This window comes from Lonchura striata, chromosome 19, assembly GCF_050655825.1.
Source record: "Lonchura striata isolate lonStrDom1 chromosome 19, ASM5065582v1, whole genome shotgun sequence".
Lineage (NCBI taxonomy): Eukaryota > Metazoa > Chordata > Aves > Passeriformes > Estrildidae > Lonchura > Lonchura striata.
The window spans coordinates 4,341,900-4,366,451 of NC_140721.1; the positions used below are offsets into that span (position 1 = coordinate 4,341,900).

A 24,552-nucleotide genomic window follows, 5' to 3' on the forward strand; every position below is an offset into this window, starting at 1 on the left:
AAAAGCTGTTTAAGAGCCTTTTCCCTAAAGTACACTGTGTTCTTGTTAGAGACTTTGCTGGTTCTGTGGTACATAGCAGTGTTTAGTATTCTGATGGTCTTTCTACTTTAATGTGTGCTTTTTAAAGGGGTTTCTATGCTTTTAGGAAATACGAAGACCTGAGTTAACCACAGAAAATTTGCTGCCAAACTGCTTAAAGTGCTAATTCTGCTGAAATTTAGCACCTGACTTTAGCAGGGATAAACACATCTGGAATCTCTACTCTTTTGAGTTCAAACTGCTGTAAAATAAAACTTTTATTTAATGTGTTTCCAGTCTGAGTCTTAGTCAGCAAAACTTTGCAGGGTTTTTATGTTGAGTTAAAAACTCCTTTATATGCATTTTGAAGTAAAGCATTGACATCCCCCTGAAAGTCTCATGAAGGTGCTAAAAGAGTTGTTTCATTTGCAGCTGTGCTGAGAAATCACAAATGCAAAACTGCACAGTGATGTTTCAGAATGAAGCGCTTCACTGTTTTTCCTTTAATTTACTTTTTTTGTGAGCAGATCCCATGAGGAGTGGATGGTTCACAATACTGCTTCCCTGCTTGTATTTAAAGTAGCTGTATAAAAACATTTCAATTCATAGGAACATTTTGAAGAAGTTTTCTTGTCTCCTATTTAGAGATCTCCCAGTTCCTTTTGCCTCTTAGAGTGCCCTTCGTGTCAGCTTTTATTTAAGTTGGGAGATGCTGTGCTGGTGTTAGACATCCCACAGTCTCTCAGCTTCTGTTTAAAGTGGTGTATGGTGAGTGATTAATGGAAATTATTTCGGGAATAAAGGACTCCTGGTAAGCTGATCCCTATTCAGAGCACCAAAAGAAAAAGCAGAGTCACAAGGGATGTTGTCTCCAGGAAGAACTTGTAACATCCGCGGGGGGAAGAGTTGGATTGGAAAGTGATGCTGAGCTTGCATTTTGAAATGGATCATAATTATATCTCATGGTCTGATTTGGAGAGCTTTTCCTGATGGCTCCGGAGGCTGATTGTCACTTACACCGGCAGGATGTTGGAGTGGTTTTTGTGGCTGCTGTCAGAGTAGGTGTGCTGTGCTGGGGGTGCATGCTCTGAGCTTCTGGGGACAAGCAGCCTTGTCTCTCTAGGCTCCCTCAGTGCTGGGTCCCTGAACCCAAAGCTTCTTCTTTGACTTGCAGCTTGAAGTCGAATCTGAGATTTGTATTGACCTTGCTTCGTGCAAGGAACTGTCCTTCTAAGTGTTGCCCTGGATTGAAGAATCCTTTAAACTATTCCAACTATAAAATGTTTCTGATCCTTTGTCTTTGATGATACTTTACTTCTAGCTGATTAAAATTTCAAGGTATTAGTTGCAGCCACATTTAAGTTTGTATTCCCTTAATTGTAACTTCTCTGTTCCCTAAAATAAAGTCCCTGGCATATTTGCAAGGGGGAGCAGATCAATGGCCCAATTACTGGCTGTATCATCACAACAGGTAAAGCTCCCTGTGACTTCCAGTTTCAAATCAAAACCTATTGAAAGAAACCTGGCACGTGGCAGTTCTGTGAAACAGCCCACAAACCATCTCACATCAGTGGCTACTGCTGACTGTTCTTTTTGTTAATCTAAAGGGACAGTCGTTCCTAAACCAATTTTACTGTTCCTGCTGGAAACTGTCATTCAGGGATCAAATACCATAGCATGGGGAGGATGCAGTGCAAATGAGAGAAAATTGAAAGTGCTGAGTGATGCAGAAGTTAAAATACTGAACAAATAACTTCCTTCTATATTTTTATGAGTCAAATCCAACAGCCTCTTGATGATTTTTGATGCTTTTGGTAAACAAGCATCTGCTTCTTCTTAGCAAGAGGAAAAGGCTTATTATTCAGCATTGATTTCTTTGTGTGGAGACAGAGTGGTCCTTGTTTTGGTGCTCTATTTACAGGGGTCTGTTAATGTATTTACTGAGGGCAGCCAACAAGGCTGTGATCAGAGCCAGGCAGCTTCCCCAGCGTAATTCCTCCATGCCATGCCTTGGTAGGGTGGTTGCAGAGCCAAGTCCTGGCACAGTTCTGCTTCTGAAGGCAGCAGGAGCTCTGCACCCTGGTTGACCACAGGAGCTCTGCTCCTTGGCTGACCACAGCCATGCTCGGTGCTGGCCACATCCAGTGAGACCAGAAGAAGACAGAGCAGCATCCTCCTGCACCAGTCACATCCTGGGCCTGTGCCTGGCAGAGCTGTGGCCGCTGGGGAGGGAGTGGGGGACGCAGGGGACCCTGCCTGGAGCAGGTGCTGGGATTTGTCAGCTCCTGGTCACACCCATCTCGGGGAGTGGGCCAGCCCTGGCTGTGCTTCAGGCAAGTCAGTGATCTCCTTCCATCTGTAAAGTGCTGGACATACTTTGTCTAAATATAGGGGACCCTGGACTTGGCTGTGGCAGGGAGGGACAGTAAGTTGACCTCGGGGTGTCTCCTGTCACTTGTGTTACAGTTGTATTTAAAGCAGACCTTCTTGCAGGATGCTGCTAGTCAGGCCAAACATGGTCAGGTCTGTGACAGTGACATGCATGGAGATTTGCTTTATAATGTATTAAAAAATATCCCATCTTAAATGCATTTAATCGTAGTGGGGAGAGACCAGGTTGTTAATTAACTGCTGGAGTGTCTGTCAGCTGTCATTTAAGGTTTAAAAAGAAATGTGCTGTGTATGAAGGCAATGCTTTCAAACTGGTGGCTAAGGAGATTACTGTGTGGTTTAAAGATAATAAACATGGACTGTGTTAATTAGGAGAGAAAAAAAGATAAGGATGTGTCAATCAGAGGGGTGTTCTTCCTGAGGATTATCTAATCAAAAAGCTGGTGGTTATTTTTCTGTGTTCCTTGATGCAATAGATTATCCTTCAGAAGTTTTCTCATGTTGATTAAAGTGTTTCTTAAGAACATATTTGTGAAAGCATTTTGTTGGTACCACAGCAGCTGGCTCACTTTGGACAGGCTGAGCTGGTCGGAGCACAGCATGTGGTGGTAAAACACTGTGGAGTGTTATCCTGGGTATTGCTGTCCTGCTCTGTGAACCCAGTGGTATGCATTAAAAATGCCCAAAGATGTTTAAACACTATATGGCACAAGAAGAATGTCATGTACAGCTTTCATCTGGGAATGTCTTGACTTGGAGACCTGGAAGCCTTTGGGGACTATCATGTAAAACAAATTCCTTTCATGGTCTCTCTTCCGGTCTGGGTCTCTTGCTTTAAAAAGTGCAGAGAATCAGATTTCTTCTGTAAACACAAAGTGCCCGGATTTCTTAATCAGCATCCTAATTGTGTTAGCCCCTCGCTTCCTAGTCCGTGAACTGCCGTGCACGACTGCAGGAAGAACGATTTCGTGCATATCTTCAGTCTCAAATTCCAGAGACATCAGGGCTTTGTTTGCACAACTTGTTTTGCTGTTGCGTTTTGGAATCTTTTTTCTTTCTCTCTGGATGGATTCTCTGAAGCTGCCTTGGAGGCTGAACATGGGCCATCAACGTGTGCCTTGCTGGGACGCCCTCTGTGCTGCATAGCCAGAGAGATGGGCAGTAAAGCTTTTTGCTCTTTGTGCTGCATGGAAAATGGGTCCTTTGAGTCTGTGATAACTTAAGTCGTCCCTGCTTTATTCCCTTCTTCATTACCATAGTGATCTTACAGTCTGTGCCCAGGTTTGTATTCCTTGAAGTAAATCATTACCTGATGATCTGTCATCAGCAGGGTGTCCCCCAAGTCTGCACTGCTTCTCGCTGGTGACACCATCCACAGTTCAGCTCAGCACCAGGACATTCCCTCCCTTCTGAGGCTGCAGCGATGGGGACAGGCTCGGCAGCGAGGTGGCACAGGGAGGGCTGTGTCAGGGTTACTGTAGGAGCACGCGCTCAGCAGCAGCCCAGTGAAACCCAATCTGGAGCTGCCAGCAGCAGGCTGGGCACGGGGCTGGGTGCTGAGGAGGCAGCTGATGTCCATGCCAGGGCTCTGCCTGCATTGCCTGGGCTTCAGGAGTTTGTGGTGGTTCATCTGTAGGCCAAGAGTATGTGAGGGGAACAGGAAACCCACGAGGACTTTCGCTTCCATCAGACACCATAAAATGCTGTCCAGCTTAAAACAAAACTGAGTCTGCTTTGCTTTGCCTGTAAGGAATAAATCCCAGCCCTGCCTGTGAGGGAATGCATTGGATGTGAGTGTGAAACTCAGCCCTGCAGAGCAAGGCTGGGGCATCGGGAGGCAGAGGAATGCTGCAGGTGCTTGGGGCTGTCTCAGCACAGCGCAGCCCTGTCGCAGCTGCGTGGGCTGAAAACTTGGGCTGCAAACAGCAGCTGTTGTTGCTCCCTTCGCCGGCAGCGAGGCAGGGATGAGTTTCTCAGCCCAGAGCTGTTGTCTGCCATGAAGTCTCCAAAGGAATCCACTGTTCTCTCCTGCATACCCAGGCTGCTCAAGTTTACAGAGTTGTTTCTGAGCTCAGTTCAAATGATCTGATGGCAGAGGAGCTCTGATGGCATGTTGTGGTTGGTTCCAGCAGTGGGTGTGATTTGCAGACTGGTCACTAGGTTGTTGAGTGGGTTTCAAAGCTCCCCACAGCCTGGTGGGATGACCCGAGGCTGGTTTGATCCTGTCTCTAAAACTGTGTCTAAGTGTGGTTGTTTCGTGCACCTGAAGCAGTTGTTCTTCACTTGCACACACAGCGGTGGTCTTCAGAGTTCCCTTTGGCAAGTTGTACCCTCCCTGAATTCAGCAGAAATTCACTTCTTGCTTGGAGCAAGGTAAAGGAATTAGTCCTTTGAATTCAGATTCACACCCATCCACCCTCACCTTTGACTGTCTTCTGGCAAAGTGTTGTCTTAGTTTGGCTTCAGAAGTTGTCTGTGTTGGAGCCCAAAACAAGGGAAAAGGTAATCTGGTGCTGGTGAGAAGGGATCAGTGGGTAAGTTCATGTGGGTGAGTAACAGTTGGCATTGCAGATTCTCTCTGTGATGATGCCTGTCTGTGTCATGGAAGCTGAGTTCTCTCTCCAGGGAGCCCCACCTTGGAGCAGAGGAAGTGCCTGCAGACAGTTCCTTTTTGGAAAAAAAAAAAGGCACAAATGCAGATGTTGCTAAAAATGCAGTTTGCGTCAAACCTCTGAGCCCAAGTGAGTTCCCACGCTCAGTTTGTTTTTCTCCTTGAGCTGTTTCTTAAGTTGCAAAAGTGCTGAGTGGTGAGAGATGGCCTTTGGTGGAGAACCACTTCCCTTTTCTCTCCCTACCCTCAGTGGTGTCACCCCTGCTGACAGTGTGATTGACCCCTTTTCGGTAAGTTGTGGCCCTTGTTTTGCTCGGCACTGGGTTTGTTTCTGTTTTGGGTATCAGAGAAACCTGTGCTTGTCTGTGTTTGCTGCCAGCTGACCCTGTTAATACAGATGTCAGTGCAGGGCAATCCTGAGTAATCCTTGCCTTTTCATTTTCCATGTAGGGTTTTGGTGGGTTTTCTTTATTAGTACCTGGTATTGTGCTTTACACAGCTCTGAGATCTGCCCTCTGTGTGAAGAGAATCATGCACCTTAATCCCTTGCCTAGGAGCAAAGGTTTAAACTGGAAGCCAATTATTGCTTCCCTCTATTTAATTCATTAATACTGCAGGCAGTTATTAAACCAGGTGCTTTAAAAAGTAAACAAGGGAAGTAGGGATGTTGTTTATTGAAAAACAAACTACAGTGAAGGTGAAAGAGGCACTTCCCTGAGGAGGGATGCTGGAGGAATGCAATGCTTTTATCTGGTGTTTGAGGAAGAAGTGCCCTGGGCTGCCAGGCCAGGCATAATCCAGCTGTGCACCCAGCTGCTGGTGCACCCTTGGCTAGGGGACTGATGCTTTATTAACCAGGACTTCTCTTGTGGGCAGGTAAAGGGGTGGGAGGCTGGCAGTGAGAGCTGCCCCCGCAGCTGGTGTGATGGCAGGCCCCGGGCCTGCCTGTGGAGAAGGGGAAACAGCCAGTTTGGGAAGGGGAGCAGGAAGAGGGAGGGAAGCGGCTTGATGTGCTGAAAAAATCAGCGGGCTGCTGTGCCTGCCCTCGTGTTACTTCTCCCATGGCAGGCCCAGCAGGCTGCAGGGAATTGCTGCTCTTGCAGTCCTGGCAGCTCCAGAGCTCGCTCACATGTCCCCGGCTGCCCTCTCTCCCTCCTTCCACACCTCGGGAATGAGCTAAGTATTGACGCCTGCTGTGCCACTCCTGCCAGCCTTGGAATTTCAGTCTTTTTGTTTGGTTTGAGTTTTGCAGCTGCTGGATTGAGGGAAGATGATGGAGCTGAGCTGGCAGCTGAGGTGTGCAAGGCAGCACTGGCTGCTCATATTAGAGCAAAATCTGGGGGGCTGTTGAGGGACTGCACAGCTCTGTTCATGGGGAGCTACAGCTGGAGCCAGGCTTGGCATTGAAATCCCATTGTAGCTGCTTCAGAGCTCTTTTCTGCAGGGCTCTGGTTAATAAATACCCACTAAGAGAAACTGTATTTCCCTTAAATCATACAGGTAGCGGACTTCTATTCAAATGTGAAGTACCTTGATATCCTCATTTCCCCTACCACCACTTTTCAATCTCCCATTTCATCGAAGGATTAGGGTGAGCAGCATGGGAGGATGTGACCACATGCAGTGCCCATGTGCTTTGGGCATGGCTGCGAGGAGGTGACGGCACAAGGAGGTTTTGGCCTTTGCCACACTGACCTGTCCTGTACGTTGTGTGGGAGGATGTGCATGGAAGGACTTCTCCTGCCGAGCCCGTCAGGGAGTGGTGCCAACTTTCTGCTTGTGCTACTTGGCAAGTGCCCGACCAAGGGCTGGGCTGGACAGGACAGAGCCTGCTGTAAAGGAGCTGCTCCAATGAGTGAGGAAAGCAGACTTTTGGAAAGTCATCCTCAGGCTCGCAATAACTTAATTAAGTGTTTATTAGGATAAAACATTGCCAGCAGCAGTTCAGGTGCCTTCTTGCCTTATTCCTAAAAAGGTTTTCATTGTGAAGCAGTTTCAAGAGAAAACAGCGTGGTTCCTTTTTGAGTATTTTACTGAGGACTGAGGGGTTTCTCATTGAAATCAGAGGGTGGTGCAGATTCACCTGGCTCCTGGCTGGGAGCTGGAAGCCATTTTCCAGGGGGTCATGATAATGCATGCAGTGATTTATCTTTGGCACAGCCCTTAAACCAGTAACACTTTCTCTTTTGTGTCCTCAAACCAGTGTGTTTGGTGTTTGTGCTTGCAGTTTATGAACGGAGCTATGCAATGTAACATCTGGGAATGCATTTATTATTTGTCATCTATAAGTTCTGTGTGGATCTCATTTTGTAGCATAATGAGAATTTAGTTTGAACCGTGCAGCGATTTCCTTGTGCAGGAGGAGCTCAGCCCTGGGCAGCACCTCAGGGAGCACAGGAATCACTTCTGTTGCCTGATATTACTGCTGGTTAGAAACAGAGTCTTCTAAGGGCAGTGTCTGTGCTTTTTGTGCAAAAGGCTTTAAATAGTTCTGATGTGACTTGTACAATTTCTACAAAATCTTTTCTGCCTGGGAGAAAAATTGGTACAAGTAGTGATTTCTGTAGGAGTTAAGTCCTCTGCTTGCATTGATTCTCTTCCCAGTGAGCAGGGAATTACAAATAGCACATCACTGGTGGCCTTGAGGCTGCTGCTTCACTGCAGAGGTGAACATGGAACAGAAGGGGTTTTTCCTCTAGCTGTAGTGCTGAGGATTGTGATACCTCTTTCATAGGTATGTCCTGAGTAAGTCTTCTCCTGAAAAAACCTGCTGTGCAGTACAGACGACTGATGACAAGCCTGGGGTGCTGATAAAACACAGCTCAGCTTTGTTACCTGTGCCAAGTTGGCTTCTTGTCTTCTGCTGTCCTGGACTCAACTTCTCCCTAACCACGTTGAGTGTCTTTTAACACCAGTCTGTTCCAGGAGAGTGTTTGAAAGAGTCCTGAAGCTCCCGTAGGCTCTGGCAAGCCAGATTTTGTGAAGTATTTCAAAGCCCACATTATGCTTGGAAGCCATCGAGCTGTCAGCAGGGTGAAATCAGTAGTGGATGGCAACACTTGTTTAGAGCCTTAATTGCCCTTTTCACTGACATCTTTTCTACCTATTGTAGTTTTGACGTGTCACAGATTAGGGCCTTCTGTTAGTGTCCCACCAGAGGAATCCTTTTTCTTTTTAGATCAGGGACAGTATCCAAAGGTGATCTTACCCTGAAATATGATGCTTTAGGTGAAGATCATTTCAGGGACTGTCCAAACAGGATGGACCCAAATGGAGCAGCCATCTGAGTGTGGCACAGAGGATGTCAGGCCAGTGATTGCCTTTTTTTTGTCCGTGTAGTGCATCACAGGCACCAAAATCAGAATCTGCTGAATTTAGTATTAAAGCTACTCTTGGACTTTCCCGTGAATTTGTTGCCTTTCCTCCCAGAGGAAAGGCATTTTCTTTACTGCTTGAATCTCAAAGCAAGAGCTTTGTTTTCTGTTTGTGTGTGTGTATTATGGGTTTCTTTTCTGGACACTGATGCATCTAGGGCTAGAATTCAGAGCAGGTGATGCCAGGGGTGCCAGTAGTGTGCCTTGTCTGTACAGGGAGTGTCCCCACAGCTGGATTTGGCACAAGGCTCTTGTCTCCACGGAGCTGCTGTTCTCCCAGCAGTGCTGATGGCCATCTCCTGCCCTGCGGGAGGTGCTGCCCTCCCTGCCTGACCTCCTTGTTCCACAAGAACCATCTGCTTTGCCACATTCTTCAGCTGTTCCAGCCCTTTGTATGGGAAATTACTTTCCCTTTCCCTAGTCCTACCAAGTTACACTTAAAGCCTGTGGTTAATGGCCCAAAACAAGGCTCCCCTGGCCTAAGGAGGGAAGGATGCACCTGATGGGAATCTCTTCAGTTCGGCTCCTCTTTCCTTTCCAGGCTGGTGGCTGAGAGCTGGTGATAAGGGAAAGTGATGGAATTGAGAAGATTTTTAACCTCCTGGCCCTCTTAGCTACATGCTACATTATCCACTAAAAATAGTTGCTAATTCCACCTTCTGGGGGAACCTCAAGCGCAGGCTAAAGGATTGCTAATATTAGTGGTTGGCTTTGCTGATAAAATTAACAGTGTGAAAGCTGTCTGTGAGTGCTGAATTCTTTCTCCACCTCTGCAGCCTAACATCTTTTAACAGTTTTCTTCTGTGATGAAATTATAATGGGAGGAGGAGAATTTATTTTTATCATTAATAATACTATTATTATTTTTTTAAGTGTTGTTAAGGTAACTTGGTGTTTCTGTAGTTCAGGCTGTAAGAAGTTGTATAGCTTGAGAACTTTGAGAAGATTTATTTGTCAACAAAAGCTAAAATGCTCAGTCAAATTTTTTAATGCAAGAATGGTCTAAGGAAATATGTTCAGTGTGCCAAATGAACTTACTGTTTTTTGATTTTAGCTTTAATGTAAGTAGAGAACTCTCTGATCCATTTTAATTTAAGATGAATGATTTTGTCCTTTTCAAAATTCTGTTTTTATTGAAACATCCAGAGTATGTTTGACATCTGGTTCAATTTTAGGAAGAAAGTTCTGGGAGAAACTTTGTCACTCAGGAGTGCTGAGGGTATGACAGCACAGTCTAAACATTGGGATGTGCTGCAACCTTGAGAAAAGTCTTTCTGACTCTGTGCATCTGCTTTTCTGGAGCTTGGAAAACTTCAATTTTTTATATCCCTGGCAGCAAAATGGAGAGGTGCCCAGAAATGTGCTTCAGCTTAGGGGGAAATCCAACTTTAACGCAAGCTTTTCCAATTATTTTACTTCTAAAAATGTAGTCAGAAAATGCTTTGCTAAAGCAGTCAACCCGAAATAATGCAGGGCTTTTTACTCTATTAATTTCCCAGTCTTCATCCCTTAGAGGAAGGGAATAACTAACTAGGTTTGATATTTGTTTAAGTGGAGAAAGGAATAATAAAGTTCCTAACCTCCTGCTCATGACAGGAGTTGTCTTGAAGGACAAGCCAACATCTTTTTCAAAGCATGGAGCTGTTGGGATGCACGATGGCAGAGACTCTCCCATCCTGTCTTATCAAATTCATCAGCCGTCCTGTTGACTAGACAATTGTTTCTGGCTTTCTTCAAAGCCTCTAGGACTGTCTTATCAATTTTGAGAAAAGAAGGAGCCCTCGAGTATGCAACAGAATGGCTGCATTGCAGAATCTGGAGCATGTCTGGCTTTTTCCACGAGCCACAGCATCTGCAATAAAAGGGCTGGAAGATGTGCTTAAAATACCAGCTGTTCCTCAGTACGTGAGGAAAAGACCCTTTTTACAAACTTCTCTCCTCATGTGACTTCAGAAAGGGTAAAATCGAGTGATGGCCAATTTCAACAGCATTGCAGTTTCTTGCTTTTGTGATTTATAGGTCTTTGAGAGTTAATCATCGTGCAACTCATAGAGAGTAGCTTTATGATTTCTTAATCTTTTGTGTACACTAATTTTCTTTTGGCTAACTGCTGAAGGGAGACATTTGTTTCTGCAGGGCATCAGCTGTGTCTGAACCACAAAGCTCAGGGTTAACAGAGTCCATAATTACCCAGATGCGTGGGCTTGTTCTATTCATCACCATTTAGAAATGTGGATCTGTCATCTTGACTTTCAAATCGAAAATTTAGCCATAGGTTAATCCCCTCTGCCTGCTCAGGTTGCACCTCTGCAGGCAGAGTGGCACCAGCATATGTTCTGCTTTTCAGTGTTTCTCTGTGTTGTTTTGCTTTGAATGTTTGCAGTACTTACATGGAGGGAAAAGTTCTTTACTAGCAGAACGATTTGGTCTAAATCACTTCATTGCAAAAGAACAGAGCTTGCTTTCAGTGCTTTTAACCTGTCTTGTTCATTCCTTTTTTCCTTTTTGAAGACCAGACACTTTTCCTCACTCCCTTTTTGTCTTTTCCCTTGCAGCATCAGCGAAAGCTTCCTCACTGTGAAAGGTGCAGCTCTCTTCCTGCCACGAGGAAATGGGTCATCCACTCCCCGCATCAGTCACAGGCGCAACAAACATGCAGGTAAGTGTGGTATCGATGGCTGGGGCTTGTCTGCTCCCTCTGGTTTCAGAGTCCACCTTTCTTGAGCTCATTCTCACCTGATGACACATGTTTGTCTGGCCCACCTATTTATTAAAGCCTGACCTGCCAGTCTCAATGCTGACAGGAAAGAAAGGTTTCAAAACTCACCTGTTCAAACAGGATCATCAAATGAGTGACATTAGGGCAGCAGTCATGATGTGGTGGAGGCTTGAGAGTGGGTGCCCCCCAAAATGTCATCCTGTAATTTTAGTATGAGAGAGGGAGGGGAGGATTGCCTTCCAAACCTTTGTGCGCTGCAGGGGGAAACCTGAGTTTGTGATACAGGGTGAGTAATGGTCCTTCCTAATCTGAAAGGAACTGGTTATGATGGAGGAGAGGGAGGAGGCTTACCTCCACGTGGGGATGAGGAAACCTCTGAGCAAAGTCAGTGTGACTTCTCAGCGGTGTCGGCAGAGTGAGTAATACAGAGTCGGTTATAATTCCACCTCCTTTATCTGCTGGAATTTGATGGGTGTTTTTGCTTGGACTCTTCTTTGAAAAGTTGCTCTGAATATCATAACTCAAACATTTTTTTGTTTGCTATATGGTCCTTAATCACTGGCATCAGATAGTGTAGGGATTTTTCCCTTCCATAAAGCAGGAAACAAAAATAAATTGAGACCTTCAGATATTTGCACATGGGACAGAGAGAGAAACAGCAACAGGAGTCAACGTGCTTTGCTAGAAGGTGACCAGGAAAAATGTGATTTGGTTTGGTTCCAGGTGTATAACCCTTTGTACTTTGACACCATCAGACTGTCATCCACCTCTGCATCTGTCAGAGTTATGTATGTGATGACTGGTCACCTCAAAATCTGTTTGCAAACATATTTATGGAAAAAGTTTAAGTCAGAAGGCATTTAATTATATACTTCCACTCAAACATAGCACAAGCAGTACCCAAATTGCTTTGGTGAGATGCATTAATTACCAGTTGTCAAAAGAAGACGTTCTGAAACTTAAATTAAAGCTGGCCTTTCTGGTCGAGAATGAAGTGAAATGTCCTTTAGTGTGAAAGTAGAGTCAGCAGTCTTTAAAAAGTTTCTCTTGGCCTCTCTTGGTTTTTAATCTCTCCAAAGTCCATTGCTGAAGCCCAGGTCTCCCCCTGGCACTGCTGCTTTGGCTTTGCCTCGCTGAGGAAAGCCACAGATTTCCCTGCAGAGCCCCTGCAAGGCAGCACAAACAGCTGTTGAGTCTCTCTGCTTGCCTCATGTACTCGCTCCAGCTGATTTGCATGAGGTCTGGAGACCTTGGTGGAAAATAATTGCTTGTCTAATCTGCCCAGGGCTCTTGGAAGCCAGATTGCCAAGGAAGCAAATCCAATGTGTTGTAATTGCTTATAGCAAGATGTTTGGTATTGCCGAGGCTGGCTTGCCTAAGGGGTGGGTTTTTTGTTCTTAGAAGAGTTATTTTATTCCTGTCTCTTCAGTTTACAGGGTGAGATTTAATGAGGCATCAGTGCTTGTCCTTTCCTCAGTTTCCCTGTCTGTCAAGTCATGGGAATGCTCTAGTGTTTTTTTTTATGGTGCTTGGAGGTTTCACTGAAGAGAGTCTCTTGTCTGAGTGTGCACCAGATTTCTATGAATTTTTCTAGTATCAGCAAACCAAGGCACCAGGGAATCAGTGTGTCACCTTCCTGAGCAAAACATCTGTGCCACCAGAATAAACTCAGTGATGTGGAGAGTGGGGCTGGCACAGTGTGTGCAGCTGCGTCCTTCTGGGACACTGATAATCCTTCTCAGCTTCCATCCCCACGTATGTCGTGACTTATCTCTGGCACAAAAAATTAGAAGGGGGTAGGGAGCAGACAAAACTTTCCAGTTGAAATTGCTGCCTATAGATGCAATAGTATTTCAAGTGGCTCTGAGAGCATTTTCTAGGAAGGCTGACTGACCTTGCTGACCTGCCTTTTTAATTCATCAGAGGTGCTGGAATCCATTGCAAAGAGTGAATGGGTAGCAGGAAATAATTAATGCTCACACCCATTTCTCTAATCACAACTCCATCAATGGGAATCATTGGCAGATTGACTAGATATGGTACCAGCTGTCCATATTCCTCTCCCTGGGTGGTCCTGTGCCACCTGGCAAACTTCTGTGGGATGGTGGGCTTGCTTTTCCACAACAAACAACGCCGGAGGAGGCCAGAAAGGGATGTAACTTCCCTGGGGCTTTTGCCATCTCTGGAATACTGTGAATCACTTTTCAGATCCCACCCTTGCCTATGCTTTGCACCTTGCCTGCCAGCTCGAGGAAACAAAAGCATCTGCTCGGCGCAGGACAATGTGATAGGAAGCAGCAGCCCTGCCATGGCTGCCAGCAAAGCCAGCTCTTCACAGGACAGGATGTGATATCTTTGTGCTGATTCTGGCATGTTAAAGCTTTTCCTTTGGTTTTTCTTAATCCAGGAAGTTTACAAAATGCCTTGTGTGTTTGGGGCTGAAAACCCTGCAAGTTGATTAAAGCTGGCCAAGGAAGCAATCCTTTACTTTCCAGCTCTGGAGATCCCAAGGCTGGCAGAGCAACAGGGAAGAGTGTGGTAAACTTTCTGAGGATGAAGGATAATGGAGTTCCTTTCTAAGCCTTGCAGAAAGGGTTGTCATAGAAACTTCCTTTCTTTAAGTATTGAGATGAACCAATAGTCCAGGTGATCTTTATTTTTTTTAACTCTGGAAACTTTGGATCTTAAGAGGTCCCTGAATTACTGGCAGCAATAAGTGGGAACTGCTGTGTTTTGGAGAGGGGAAGAGGCTGACATGAAGCATCTCTCATTTCAGACTAAGACATGTGGAAGCTTCATGAGTCAAATACTTGCTGAGCTCTTCCAAGCTGTGGGCAGGAGGTGCAGGGGGACCTTTGCTTGTTGACTGACAGTTCTCAGCAATTCCCACTGTGTTATTAGCTGGAACTTGCTGGAACTGAGCCGTGTTGTCAGGATTTTGCACTGGTATTGACGTGGGGAGATCCTGTCATGGCACTCCTGGCAGAAGAAGCACCTGATGGATGACTTGGCCTTCCTGAGTACCCTAGCTCCATAAATAATTTCTCTTTAGGGAGGCTCGTGCCAGCCCCTCCCGTGCTGGGAACAATGTCCATGGGCAGGAAGCAGCTTCAGGTGCTTGTCGCCGGTGATACTGTGACTTCCCTGGCACTGCTGAGTGCCTCAGTTTTCCCACCCCCCAGTTAAATTTGCATTCTCAGAGCATTGAGTCATTCTCCATATGCTGAAATATGGTTCAAGGAGGAAGAAGAGGAGAGCAGGGATTGCAGTGTCCTGTGTAACCTACTCCATGCGAGGTTGTCTCTGTCCCATCCAGAGAGGGGCTGCACAGCCCTGCAGCCTTGCTCTTCCACCAGCTCTAAAAATCATTTGGAAACCAGGTACTCTCACTGGGCAGCCTTTCCTTTCTTCTCCTTCCATTTCTTGGTATTTTTGGATGCTGCTCCATGTCCAAGCTTTCCTTATTTCTGAGAGCCTTTGAAATAACATGGATTCTAGCACCACTGGTGAATCAGAAAGGGAGGTCGGGGGATTGACCAGCCTTCCTAGAAAAGGTTCTTGTAGCTGATCCTGCTGAATATTTGCTCCTTGCAGTGTGGCCTAAACTCAGCTTCCTGGCTGTGGGGGAATGGGAGAGGGTGGAAGGGTAAAGGCTTTTCTTCTTGCTGATCTATGCCACCCACCTGGCAGCCCTGCACTCTCCTTTGTGGGAATGCAGATTAATTTTCCATGTAATGATTGAAAAAACAGTCCCTTACTGGAGATGTTGCTGCTGGCCAGTTCTCAGGGGGTGATGTTGGCTCTCTACATGCCAGGAGTAGTGCTGAGAAGTCAGTGCAGCAGTGCTGACAGAAAATCATCTCACTTGTCTTTGAAATGCTTGATGTTTTAGGAAGCTGTGACACTTGCCTCTTCTTAATAAGACTTAAAATCACAGTCATGCACTAAATATAATTTTCCTTTTTTTTTCCTCAGCTTTATCAAGAAAGGTGTTGCAAGTGTTTTCTAGGAAAAAATTATAGGTGTTTGATTTTTCAGGTGGCAGTTTTTAGATGTTTTGGGTGGGGTTGGTACACAACTATAGGTGGGCACATGCTGCTCTAAAGCAGGACTAAATCTCACTCCAAAGAGAGTATACTTTTTCCTGGGTAGTATTTCTGCACTGAGTAATAAGCTAGTGTAAAACAAATGGCAAATTTCTGGCTTGGCGCACGTGGTAGAATGAGATGTTGAACCACAGGGTGGGGTCCATTTCTAACTAGGTTGACTTGTCTGTCAAATGAACAAATGTACTGAAACACTGTTTATTTCTGTAAAAAAAGTACCAGAATTTAGCAGGAGAGAACATGGTAACACAAGAACAGGTGAGCACACGGAGCAAAGAGCAGCTGATTAAGAGATGACAAAACTCCCGTCTCTGAGCAGGTGGGAGTGACAGTGACGCCACTCCTGGTGACGTGTCAGGTTTCTTGGTGGACATTTGCTCTGGCTGGACAGCCAGGAACTTGCATGTGATTTAAAACTATTTTTGTGCATTCACCTTGCCCTCTTGCCCGCAGGGGATCTCCAGCAGCACCTGCAGGCCATGTTCATCCTGCTCCGCCCAGAAGACAGCATCAGACTGGTAGGTTGGCTTTCTGCTTATCTCCTGTGAACCGATGCAAAGGTTAAGCAGCACTTGACAAATACACCTGTGTAGCTCAGGGAAGCAGTGGGGTGTGTGTGTGTGTGTGTGTGTGTTGGAGTGGTTTTGTCAGCAGGTTTGGGGAGTCTTTGCAACCACAAAGGTAGGAAAGCAGCTAGTTGTGAAAGGCCTGCTTTGGTTGTCCAGTGAGACAAATTGTATGGCTAGAAGGTTGTCTTTGAATCAAGTACTGAGTATCTGTGCTCCCAAAAATTATCGTAACAATTGTCAGAGAGGATGGGTAAATTATCATGGTGTCCTGTTTAAATCAAGTGTAGGTGACTTAGATCTGACCAGTGTGACTGAATCTGCCCTTCTGTGAGAATTCAGTTGTGTTCCTCACTCTGCTATCCTGACTTGTGGCATCCCAAAAGGCCATGGCTGAGCAGGTGGGAGCGTGCAGGGTCCCTACATAGCCATGCACCTGCACTGAACCTTGGCCTTCTGGTTTCCTGGCCTGTTGCCTGCTATAATGATGTAAAATGAGGCATTTCTGCTCATAGCATTGATGCACAGTCCTGAAGAGCTCCAAAAGCCAAGTGTGAGCAGTGAGGAATTTGCCTGGGACATGTTGAAGTGCTCTGCAAGGCCAGGCATGACTGCAGTGAGTCTGCACCTTTCAGCACTCAGTAGCCTCTGAAGTTTGTTTCCTGTGTTTTCTTGGTGCATCTTAGCAACGTCTGCCCAAAGAAGGACTGCCAGCATCCCAAGTGTTATTCCAACACCTCTGGTTTTCTGAATCCTCCTGAGCTGTGCTGGATATGGGCTGATTGGATGAGTATAGCTAGGAAACAGCCAAGGTTACTATGGGATGCTTTAGCTTCCTGAATGACCACCAAAAATCATTTGCCATAAGCAAGCCAAAGGACCTACTCCCCTAAATTTTGCCAGACACACCTTGCTGTCACTAAAACTTCAGTGAAAGTGATGGGAATGGGGATTCTCAATGCTTTTCAGAATTCAAGCCAGGGTTAGAACATTGGAAACTATTGAACAAGGCATTGTTTAGCAGTATCACTGGCTACATTGTGTGATTTGGGACAAATTAGCCTTAACAGCTGAATAAGGACTTTGTGGGCTGAGACATAAACCCTTTTGTCCAGAGCTACATTTGGAATGCTGAAATCTTGCATGAGGTTAAGTTCGATAGTCTACTTGAATTTAATTGATTCTTGACGAACGAAGGGTGTGCAGGGCTGCAATGGACTCTCTCATAAAACAGCAGATACAAATGAGATTTGAAATATAAACAGTACTGAGAGAAATGCATTCTCTTTGTTTTCTTGGCTGCTCTCATTCAGAGGGCCGGCTTCACAGCTCAGGGGGCAGCAGAGGAATCTAATCCTCTAAAAACCTAAACTTAAAATGTGGAACAACTCTTGTTTCTTGGAGCTGTTGGCAGAGGTTTTTAGCCTTCTGTGAGAGCAGGATTAGAGCCATGGTACCAGTGTTAGATCAGTAGGAAGGAGGAAAAGGAGTTAAGAATGCAAAGTGCTTGAACGTGTTCCTGTAGCTTAGCAGAGCTGGGAACTTTAAAGTTGGACAGACTTTTTTCGTCTTCAAATCATTTATCTCCATGAGAAATGTGTTCTTGTATGAAACACCTACTATCACAGAGCATGAAAGGTCAGTATGAACTTCTCGGAATGTGCTGTTCATAATGGCTGGTGAAATATCACATCATACTTCTGATGATACAAGAATGCAGAAGATAAAGTTGGCTTGTGTTCAGGTGAGCCTAAAACTTAAGAAGAATGTGGCTGGCCCTGAAAGGACTACAGGGGATGACTTGTTTTGATCAGACTATACAAAAAACCTTCCCAAACTGAGGAGAAAGCCAGCTGTGTATAGATGAGCTGCTTGAGAAAGAACTTTCCATCTCATCACAGTCCCTGAAGCCAGGCAATCCTCCCTAGAGTAACTGGGATTTCAAATATTTTCATTTAAAAGGCATCAGAGCACTTGGTGTGCTCCTGCTGGCAGGTAAGCATGTGAACTAGCACTTCATGGAAAGGTCAGAGCTTAATTTGTGGTTTGATAGGCCCATTGGGGCTCTAATAGTAACTTTTGAAGTTGGCTGGTTTATAATGTCAATTCTGCTGTTTTAATACTCCAGTAATTTTAGCAAAACACATTGTCTGCCCAATCACGGTTCTTCACTTTGTGCTGAGGGTGTAAGTGTTGAACCCAGAGAGTCACACTAAGCCATGCCCTATTTCTCTTAACTGGCCTCTGAAAATCCCACCCTACCAGCATGTAGTTATGTGACCTTTGCTCACTGTTTGCTTTGCCTTGTTCTAAAGGGTCTTGCATCAAGACTTCCCATTACTGCTGGCCAAATTGGTTTAGCAAAGTAAGTTAGATTTTGTTAATCCTCTTGCTGCTGGACTGTCCTCAGGAGAAGCAGAACAGAAACTCCTGTGTGGATGCCCCAGACATGGGGCAGCTGGGTCTGTCTGCTCCCATTTTAGGCAAGTCTGTGCTGATTGTTGAGGTTTGGTTCCCAATGTAGATAATTACTTTAACCACCAAGACTGGTGATTACTTGCTTTTCTAGGTTGAAGAGCGCCTTTCTGTTTTCCCACAAGTTAGTTCTAGAAACAACCTGGTTAGTTCTGGTTAGTTCTATAAACAACCATTTTGGGGAGAATTTGCACCTTGAAGGACTGACCACTTTGATCCTCTGTGTTTCCAAAGGAATCCCAGTGACTCAAGAAGCAAGAAGGAAAATAAGGCTGGTTTTAGCATGAATTATCCTAAGGAGATGGGGTGGGGCACAGTCTCTGGCTGTACAGAGCACAGCTGTCTGCTGGCACCAGCATTTGGGTAGTTTCTGCTGGTCTTTGGTCCAACTGGGCAAGTCTGGAAGACTCTGTCAACACTGTCTCCTGCCTGCACTTGCTGTTCCACCCCATCACCAGAGCTGCTGCTCCCTGCAATGCCACTGGGAAGCTCTCCCTGCTGCGCTCAGCATTCCCTGCCACAGAGCACTCTGCTGGGTTGGTGAGCTCTGTTCAGCTGCCATGCACTGGTTTAACCTTTGTAGACTCCACAACATGCTGTGGTCAAGATTTCCCAGATGGTGGACAGGAGAGCTCTGAGATGACAGGGGGCTTCCTCTAAGCTGGAAGGTGCTGCTCTGACCTCAAGACCAAGTTGTGAACAACTAAAGGAGCATATTGGGAATGGCAGCCTGCTTCTGAGAGATCTCACACAATAGTTAATTTCTTAGCTTTTGAAGGATAATTGTTTTAACTGAGCCATGACCTCCTATGAGGGCCACCAAGAGGCATCTGCACAAGCCGTGGCTCAGGAGTTTGAGGAATTTGGGTTCAGTTTGCGGAGGATGTCAAACACTACTTCAGACTTCAACCACTGGGTTGCAAGGAATTCAGGAACCAAGTCCTGTTGCAGCAGGCAGGGATCTGTCCACAGCACAATGCAAGGCTGGGCTGAGATGGCTCCTTCTCCCCCTGTTTGCTCTTTGCAGGCCCTGCTCAAAGTTCAAGCAGCAGTTTAACAATACGGTAAACACTGAGGCCAGACAGAGTCTTGGGGTTGGACTGGGCCATCCAAAGTTAAGGTTTAGTATACAGAATTAAGACACTTCCTTTCTAGGGATGTCCTAGTTTCTCTGGTTGGGATCTTGTGACTAAAATAGCTGCAAACAGCTTGGAATTGAGTCCAAAAAGTGTTGCAAGTGAAGGCTGCTTGCTGCAAGTGTTGATAAGCAAAACTTTTGGTGCTGGCTCCCTTCCCCAGACTCATCATTTACCAGCAGTCTCTCTGCAAGACTTCCCGGAGTCCTTTCAGGTCTGACATTCACAGTTTAAGTTCCACTGCTCCCTCAGTAGTATTTGATTTGGGGGATTTTGGGCTGAACACCAGTCTTCCTACAGCTCTTTTGGCACTGGGGTACAAGTGAATGTGGCAGCAGCAATGAGGCACGATGACTTTCACCTTTCCTGGGCAATCGGAACCAGTGAAGGATACAGCTTAGTCATAGGGATATCTTTTCCTGCCAGGTGTAAGGCAGTACGATTGCTTCTGCACTGGGGAAGTTGCCAGAAGAATTCAAAGGGCCAGCAGGAAACCACGTATGAATTAGGTCCTGGTTGTCTGTCCAGCTGCCTGGGAAGCTGGTGCAAAGAGATTCATGGGAGCTGTTGTAGCACACAGTAGTTTAAAGGAGAGCTCTGGTTTTTGGGGCAAAGCCCTATGAAGGTTCAATACCCATCTGTGTCACTAATTGTCCACAAAGCTCCCTGGGCTGGGACCAGTCAGAGAGCTGTAGGTTGTTCAAAATCAGCCTTGGTGGCACAGAGCAGGGCCTGCAGCCAGGTGTGCAGAGTGCACCAGGACTGTGCCAGCTGTTGAGGAGGGCACTGTGTGGGAGTAAAGCACTTCTTACCCAGCTGGGGAGTGTGGGACATCCCTACCAGTCCAGACTGCATCACTGCTTCTGCGCCTGTCACTCAGCATGAAAAAGTGGCCTGAAAGGTAATAATGTGTGTTTTGTTGACTGCACTGCTGATCTCTTCCCCTTCTTTTCTTCAGGCTGTAAGACTGGAAAGTACCTACCAGAACCGCACTAGATACATGGTGGTGGTGTCCACCAATGGCAGACAGGACACGGAGGAGAGCATCGTCCTAGGAATGGATTTCTCTTCCAATGACAGGTACTCAGAGTGTCGAGATGGGGAAGTCCTTGTGCTCACCCCCACACAAGTTAACTGTAGAAATCCCTGTTTGGTGTCGTGTGTTTTCTGGGTATAGACTGCTTCAGCTTTTCTAGCCTAACATTTTTCTTGAGCTCTAGAATTGCCTTTTTTTATTTCTTAAGAGGAGGTGGTAAATGTGAAGGCAACAGTGCAGGTCAGCATTTTCCTCATTCCTCCAAGCATCAGGCTGCTGTGAGGATGTTCAGTGCCTCTGAATGGTAAGGTCCCCAAGCTGTGCATCTGCACACCAGAGACAGGGACAATCTTCATGCAGAGAAAGAAAAAGCTACAATTAGAGGAGCTGGACCTCACCATTCAGGAGAACAGGTCATAGGAAAGGGACTGTCAGGCAGTCCCTTGCCAAGGTCATGGCACAAATGCCTGATGGCAGTGTCAGGGTTGGTGATGGCAGATCTTGCACACCATGTGCTGTCCCCAGGCAGCAGTGTGTCATCAGGGTTTAGTGCTTCTGCTTCATTCATTTAAATTCCTGCTGACCTTTCCACAAGGCTGCAGACTGTGGCTGGGAAGCAGCTTTTACTGCTGGAGGGCTGTAAGCCAGGTGACAGCAGCCCAGCAGCTTCAGGGGCAGAAGCTTCACATTTAGAATGGGACGGTGGGCACTTCAGAGAGGGCATGTTGGCACATGACTCTCTTAAAGAGAGTTTTAAGTAAATCTTGGCCTCTGTTGGAGGACAGTCAGCTGGATATTCCATTTTGGAAGGTTTCATATTCATGCTTATTTCCAGCACAGCTGCTACAAGAATAATTCTTGTTTTTGACAGTAGTTGAAATAAATTCCAGGTAGTTAGTAGGATCACTAGAAAATATTTTTTAATTATTTTGGCTAAGAAATTGCCTTCCAAATATTGCCCGCTGGTCACAACAACCACCGTGCTTGGTTTGGATGCTGAACTTGGGTGATGCCTACTAAACTGGGGGACCAGCTTAATGTTGCCCCTGGCTCCTGTCTCTGCACATGTGTGCACAGCTGTGATTTAGAGATGCTCTTGCCTTGGGGCAAGAATAACTTGTCCTTGCACAGGTTGCTGTGAGCTTGGAACTCGCTGTGTGCTGTGATATACCAGCGCAGCCACCTTTGATAACTGAGAGCTCACTGGTATTCAGTCTCTTATAACATGGCAGGGTCGTTTTAGCTTTCTGCTGGAGTTCCTGGGGTTCTGGATGGTCACTGTGATCTGCCCTCCCCGAGCCCACTTGGTATTTATAACTCCATGTAGACTTGTTGCTATGGTCTCTGATAAGCGCTCGCTGAACAGGATCACTAAAAATACCCCGGCCACCTTGGGAAGCCTTTTAAAAACACATCTTTCCATGAGCTCATCTCGTGTTGTCAACAGAAATAGCTGCATGCTGCAGTGTCTCCTGGTGCTGGGCACCAGGCATGTGCATTTCCAGGGCTCCCTGTCTGACCCTCCAAAGCCTGGTCTCTCCCTCTTCCCACTATCCTCTTAGGCTGGAGACTGGCGGGTGTGCTGGAACTGGTAGAAATCTGGGAGCACCTGGTGCAAAGCATAAGAGCAGGAGACAGCTGAATTCAGTTCTTCAAAATGCTGCTTTGATTATGGGGCAGTTTTGCAGCTTTATGAGATTCAGCTCTTTTCATTTAATGACGTGGAGGAGGTTGTGTTGGGTTTCCCTGCCTCTGCCTTTTTTCCATCACTTGGTTTGTGCTTTTAAATTGGCTTTTTGCTCAGCCTTGTAGAAAACTTGGGGGACTGTGAGGGCAAAGAGAGCAAAGCAGCTGAGAGAGGAGTGGGATTGCCAGGAGGTGTCTGTATGGGATGACTGTTGTGCTCATTCTTGAGGGCACAGAAGGGTCAGGAGGCAGCCACAGGTGATAGGCTGAGATTGCCAACTTGCCATGCTGCCAGTCATCCTACTATTGCACTGCTCTGCTCCCAGTCCCCAGCAGCTGTGGCTGAGGGACAAACAAGAAAATAAAGCTGTGGATTGCAAAATCAGAGCTAGAACCAAACCTTTTGAGCCTGAGAGGGATTAATCTGTAAAGAAAGCCTTGAGCTGACCAAAGACTGTGAGCCCCCTCTTACCTTCTGCACAAAGTTCAGTGGTTTTGGAACCTGTTTGCTCTTCTGGGTGTGTTAACCCTTCAAGCTTGCTTGAAAGAATAGTGCTGCACCCTGAATCTGGTTAGTGATCCTTGCCAGGCCCCTGTAGAACAACACTGGCCCTGTTTGTCTCTGAAGCAACAGTGGGGTTTTTCTTTTTCCTAATGAATACAAAATATGCAACTATTGGCAAGAAATTAGAATAATAACATGATGCTGTAGTAGATAGACTGACTTTCTCTTTCTCACTGCAGTAGCACTTGTACCATGGGCTTGGTGCTGCCGCTCTGGAGTGACACCTTGATCCACCTGGATGGGGATGGGTGAGTACCATTGTGTGTTCTGTGTTAATAGAACTTAGAGCAAGGTGTATGGGGAAGGATTCTTGTGCTTGCAGAGCCCTCACAGGTCCAGCAGCCCTCCTCTGCTGACCTGTATCGGGTTAGTAGGCTCAAAGGCCCTCAATCACAGTGCTTGTGGCAGGGAACACCAGTAATTGACTTATCTGTGAATAAACACGCTCTGAGACGGTGGCTTATGTGTGTGTTTAAGCTGGAGTAAAGGAGCTTTTGCTGGAGAGTGGGTGTGTAGTGAAAGCTCCTTAAAGGGATCCTATTATGTGTTCCTCCATCATGCTTGCAGCAGGCAGCACTCAGCCCAACATAAAGCAAGAATGATGTTTCTCTGCCAAATAGACACCTGACTTACAGACTCCTCTTTGTGCCAGTTACTCAGGCTGTCCAGTGCAGTGCATGGAATGACTTTTCTTTCCTTGGTAGCTGCCCCAGGATCTCTTTAGCTGAACTCTGTTGCTCCCAGCTGTGGCACTGAATTTGTGTTGCCAAGGTAAACAGCACAGCCCAGCACTGTCCCACTGTCTTAGTTTCGTTCCCAAACAGCAGCTGCTTACAGAAGTTATCTTAGAGCTTTTAGTGTGCTATTTTGATCTGTTTCCTAGCTGAACTCAGCAGTGTATGCATAGGGCTAGACCTTCGCTGTTCCAATGTGCTAAGACTATCAGTTATTAACCAAAAAGTGACTTTTGGGAGACATTTTTATGTGCCTTTTTTCTTCTCACCAGAGGGTTCAGCGTGTCAACAGATAACAGGGTGCACATATTCAAGCCCGTGTCTGTACAGGCAATGTGGTAAGTACTTACTACAAGCTGTCCCAGTGATCCTTTTTCCAGGTGTTTTGGCTGCTTAAGCTCTTAAAACCCAGGTGCTGCTTTATGTTACTGTGATCTTGAGACCTACTTGAGCAGCCAAAAGTTTCCTTCACAGACAGGGAAGGAAGTTTGGTACCAAAGGAAAAAAGACATAAGTGCTGGTGTACAGCAGCTTTGTTTCAGCTGAGGGCAGGAAGGAATAGGGTAATTTTCCTTGCAAAAGGCTGCTGCTTTGAGCCCAAAGTCACTTTGCTTTGAGTATATGTTTGAAATATTTTGAGATAAGTCCATTGTGATAGAGGAAAAAGAAGCTGCTTGCATTTTTCTTTCCTTTTAGGGTGGTTCATGTAGTGATCATGAAAGTATTTCTGGCTTGAGCTTCTTTGCATTGCAAAAATACATCGCTTGTCAGCAATGCTGCTGTCACCCCAGTGATTTTGACCTGGATCCTTCTGATCCCAGTCAAAGATTTAAAATAAGCTAAAAATAGGAGAGGGGGATTTGTTTCCCAGCAGCAGCTGAAGAAACTTCTGACATCCCTCGTGCAGTGAGAGAGGGCAGATACCTAAACATCTCAGTGCAGTCCTGAGCCCTTGGCTGTGCATGTCTGATTCCTGGGTGTCCCTGCCCTGCACACAGGATAGCTGATGGCACAGTAGGAGCTGTCAGCACCCTGTCTTGGACACAAACTCTGTGCATCTTATTTAGGGCTTGAGTATTTGTAGCAGATTTTGGAGCCAGAGACACAGGTCTGCCCTCTGAATTGTGGGCACCTT

General features: G+C 46.0%; 1 protein-coding gene across 2 annotated transcripts in view; it reads left to right on the forward strand.

The window, feature by feature from the left end:
* The window catches only part of SSH2 (slingshot protein phosphatase 2), a 90,426-nt gene that overhangs the window by 46,729 nt on the left and 19,145 nt on the right, over positions 1-24,552 (forward strand). For both annotated transcript variants that reach the window (XM_031506469.3, XM_021551047.4), the window contains 5 exons: positions 10,950-11,053; positions 15,673-15,737; positions 20,355-20,476; positions 22,863-22,931; positions 23,690-23,755. In XM_031506469.3, the coding sequence (XP_031362329.3) occupies positions 10,950-11,053; positions 15,673-15,737; positions 20,355-20,476; positions 22,863-22,931; positions 23,690-23,755 (426 nt within the window). The remainder of the gene's footprint in view (positions 1-10,949; positions 11,054-15,672; positions 15,738-20,354; positions 20,477-22,862; positions 22,932-23,689; positions 23,756-24,552) is intronic.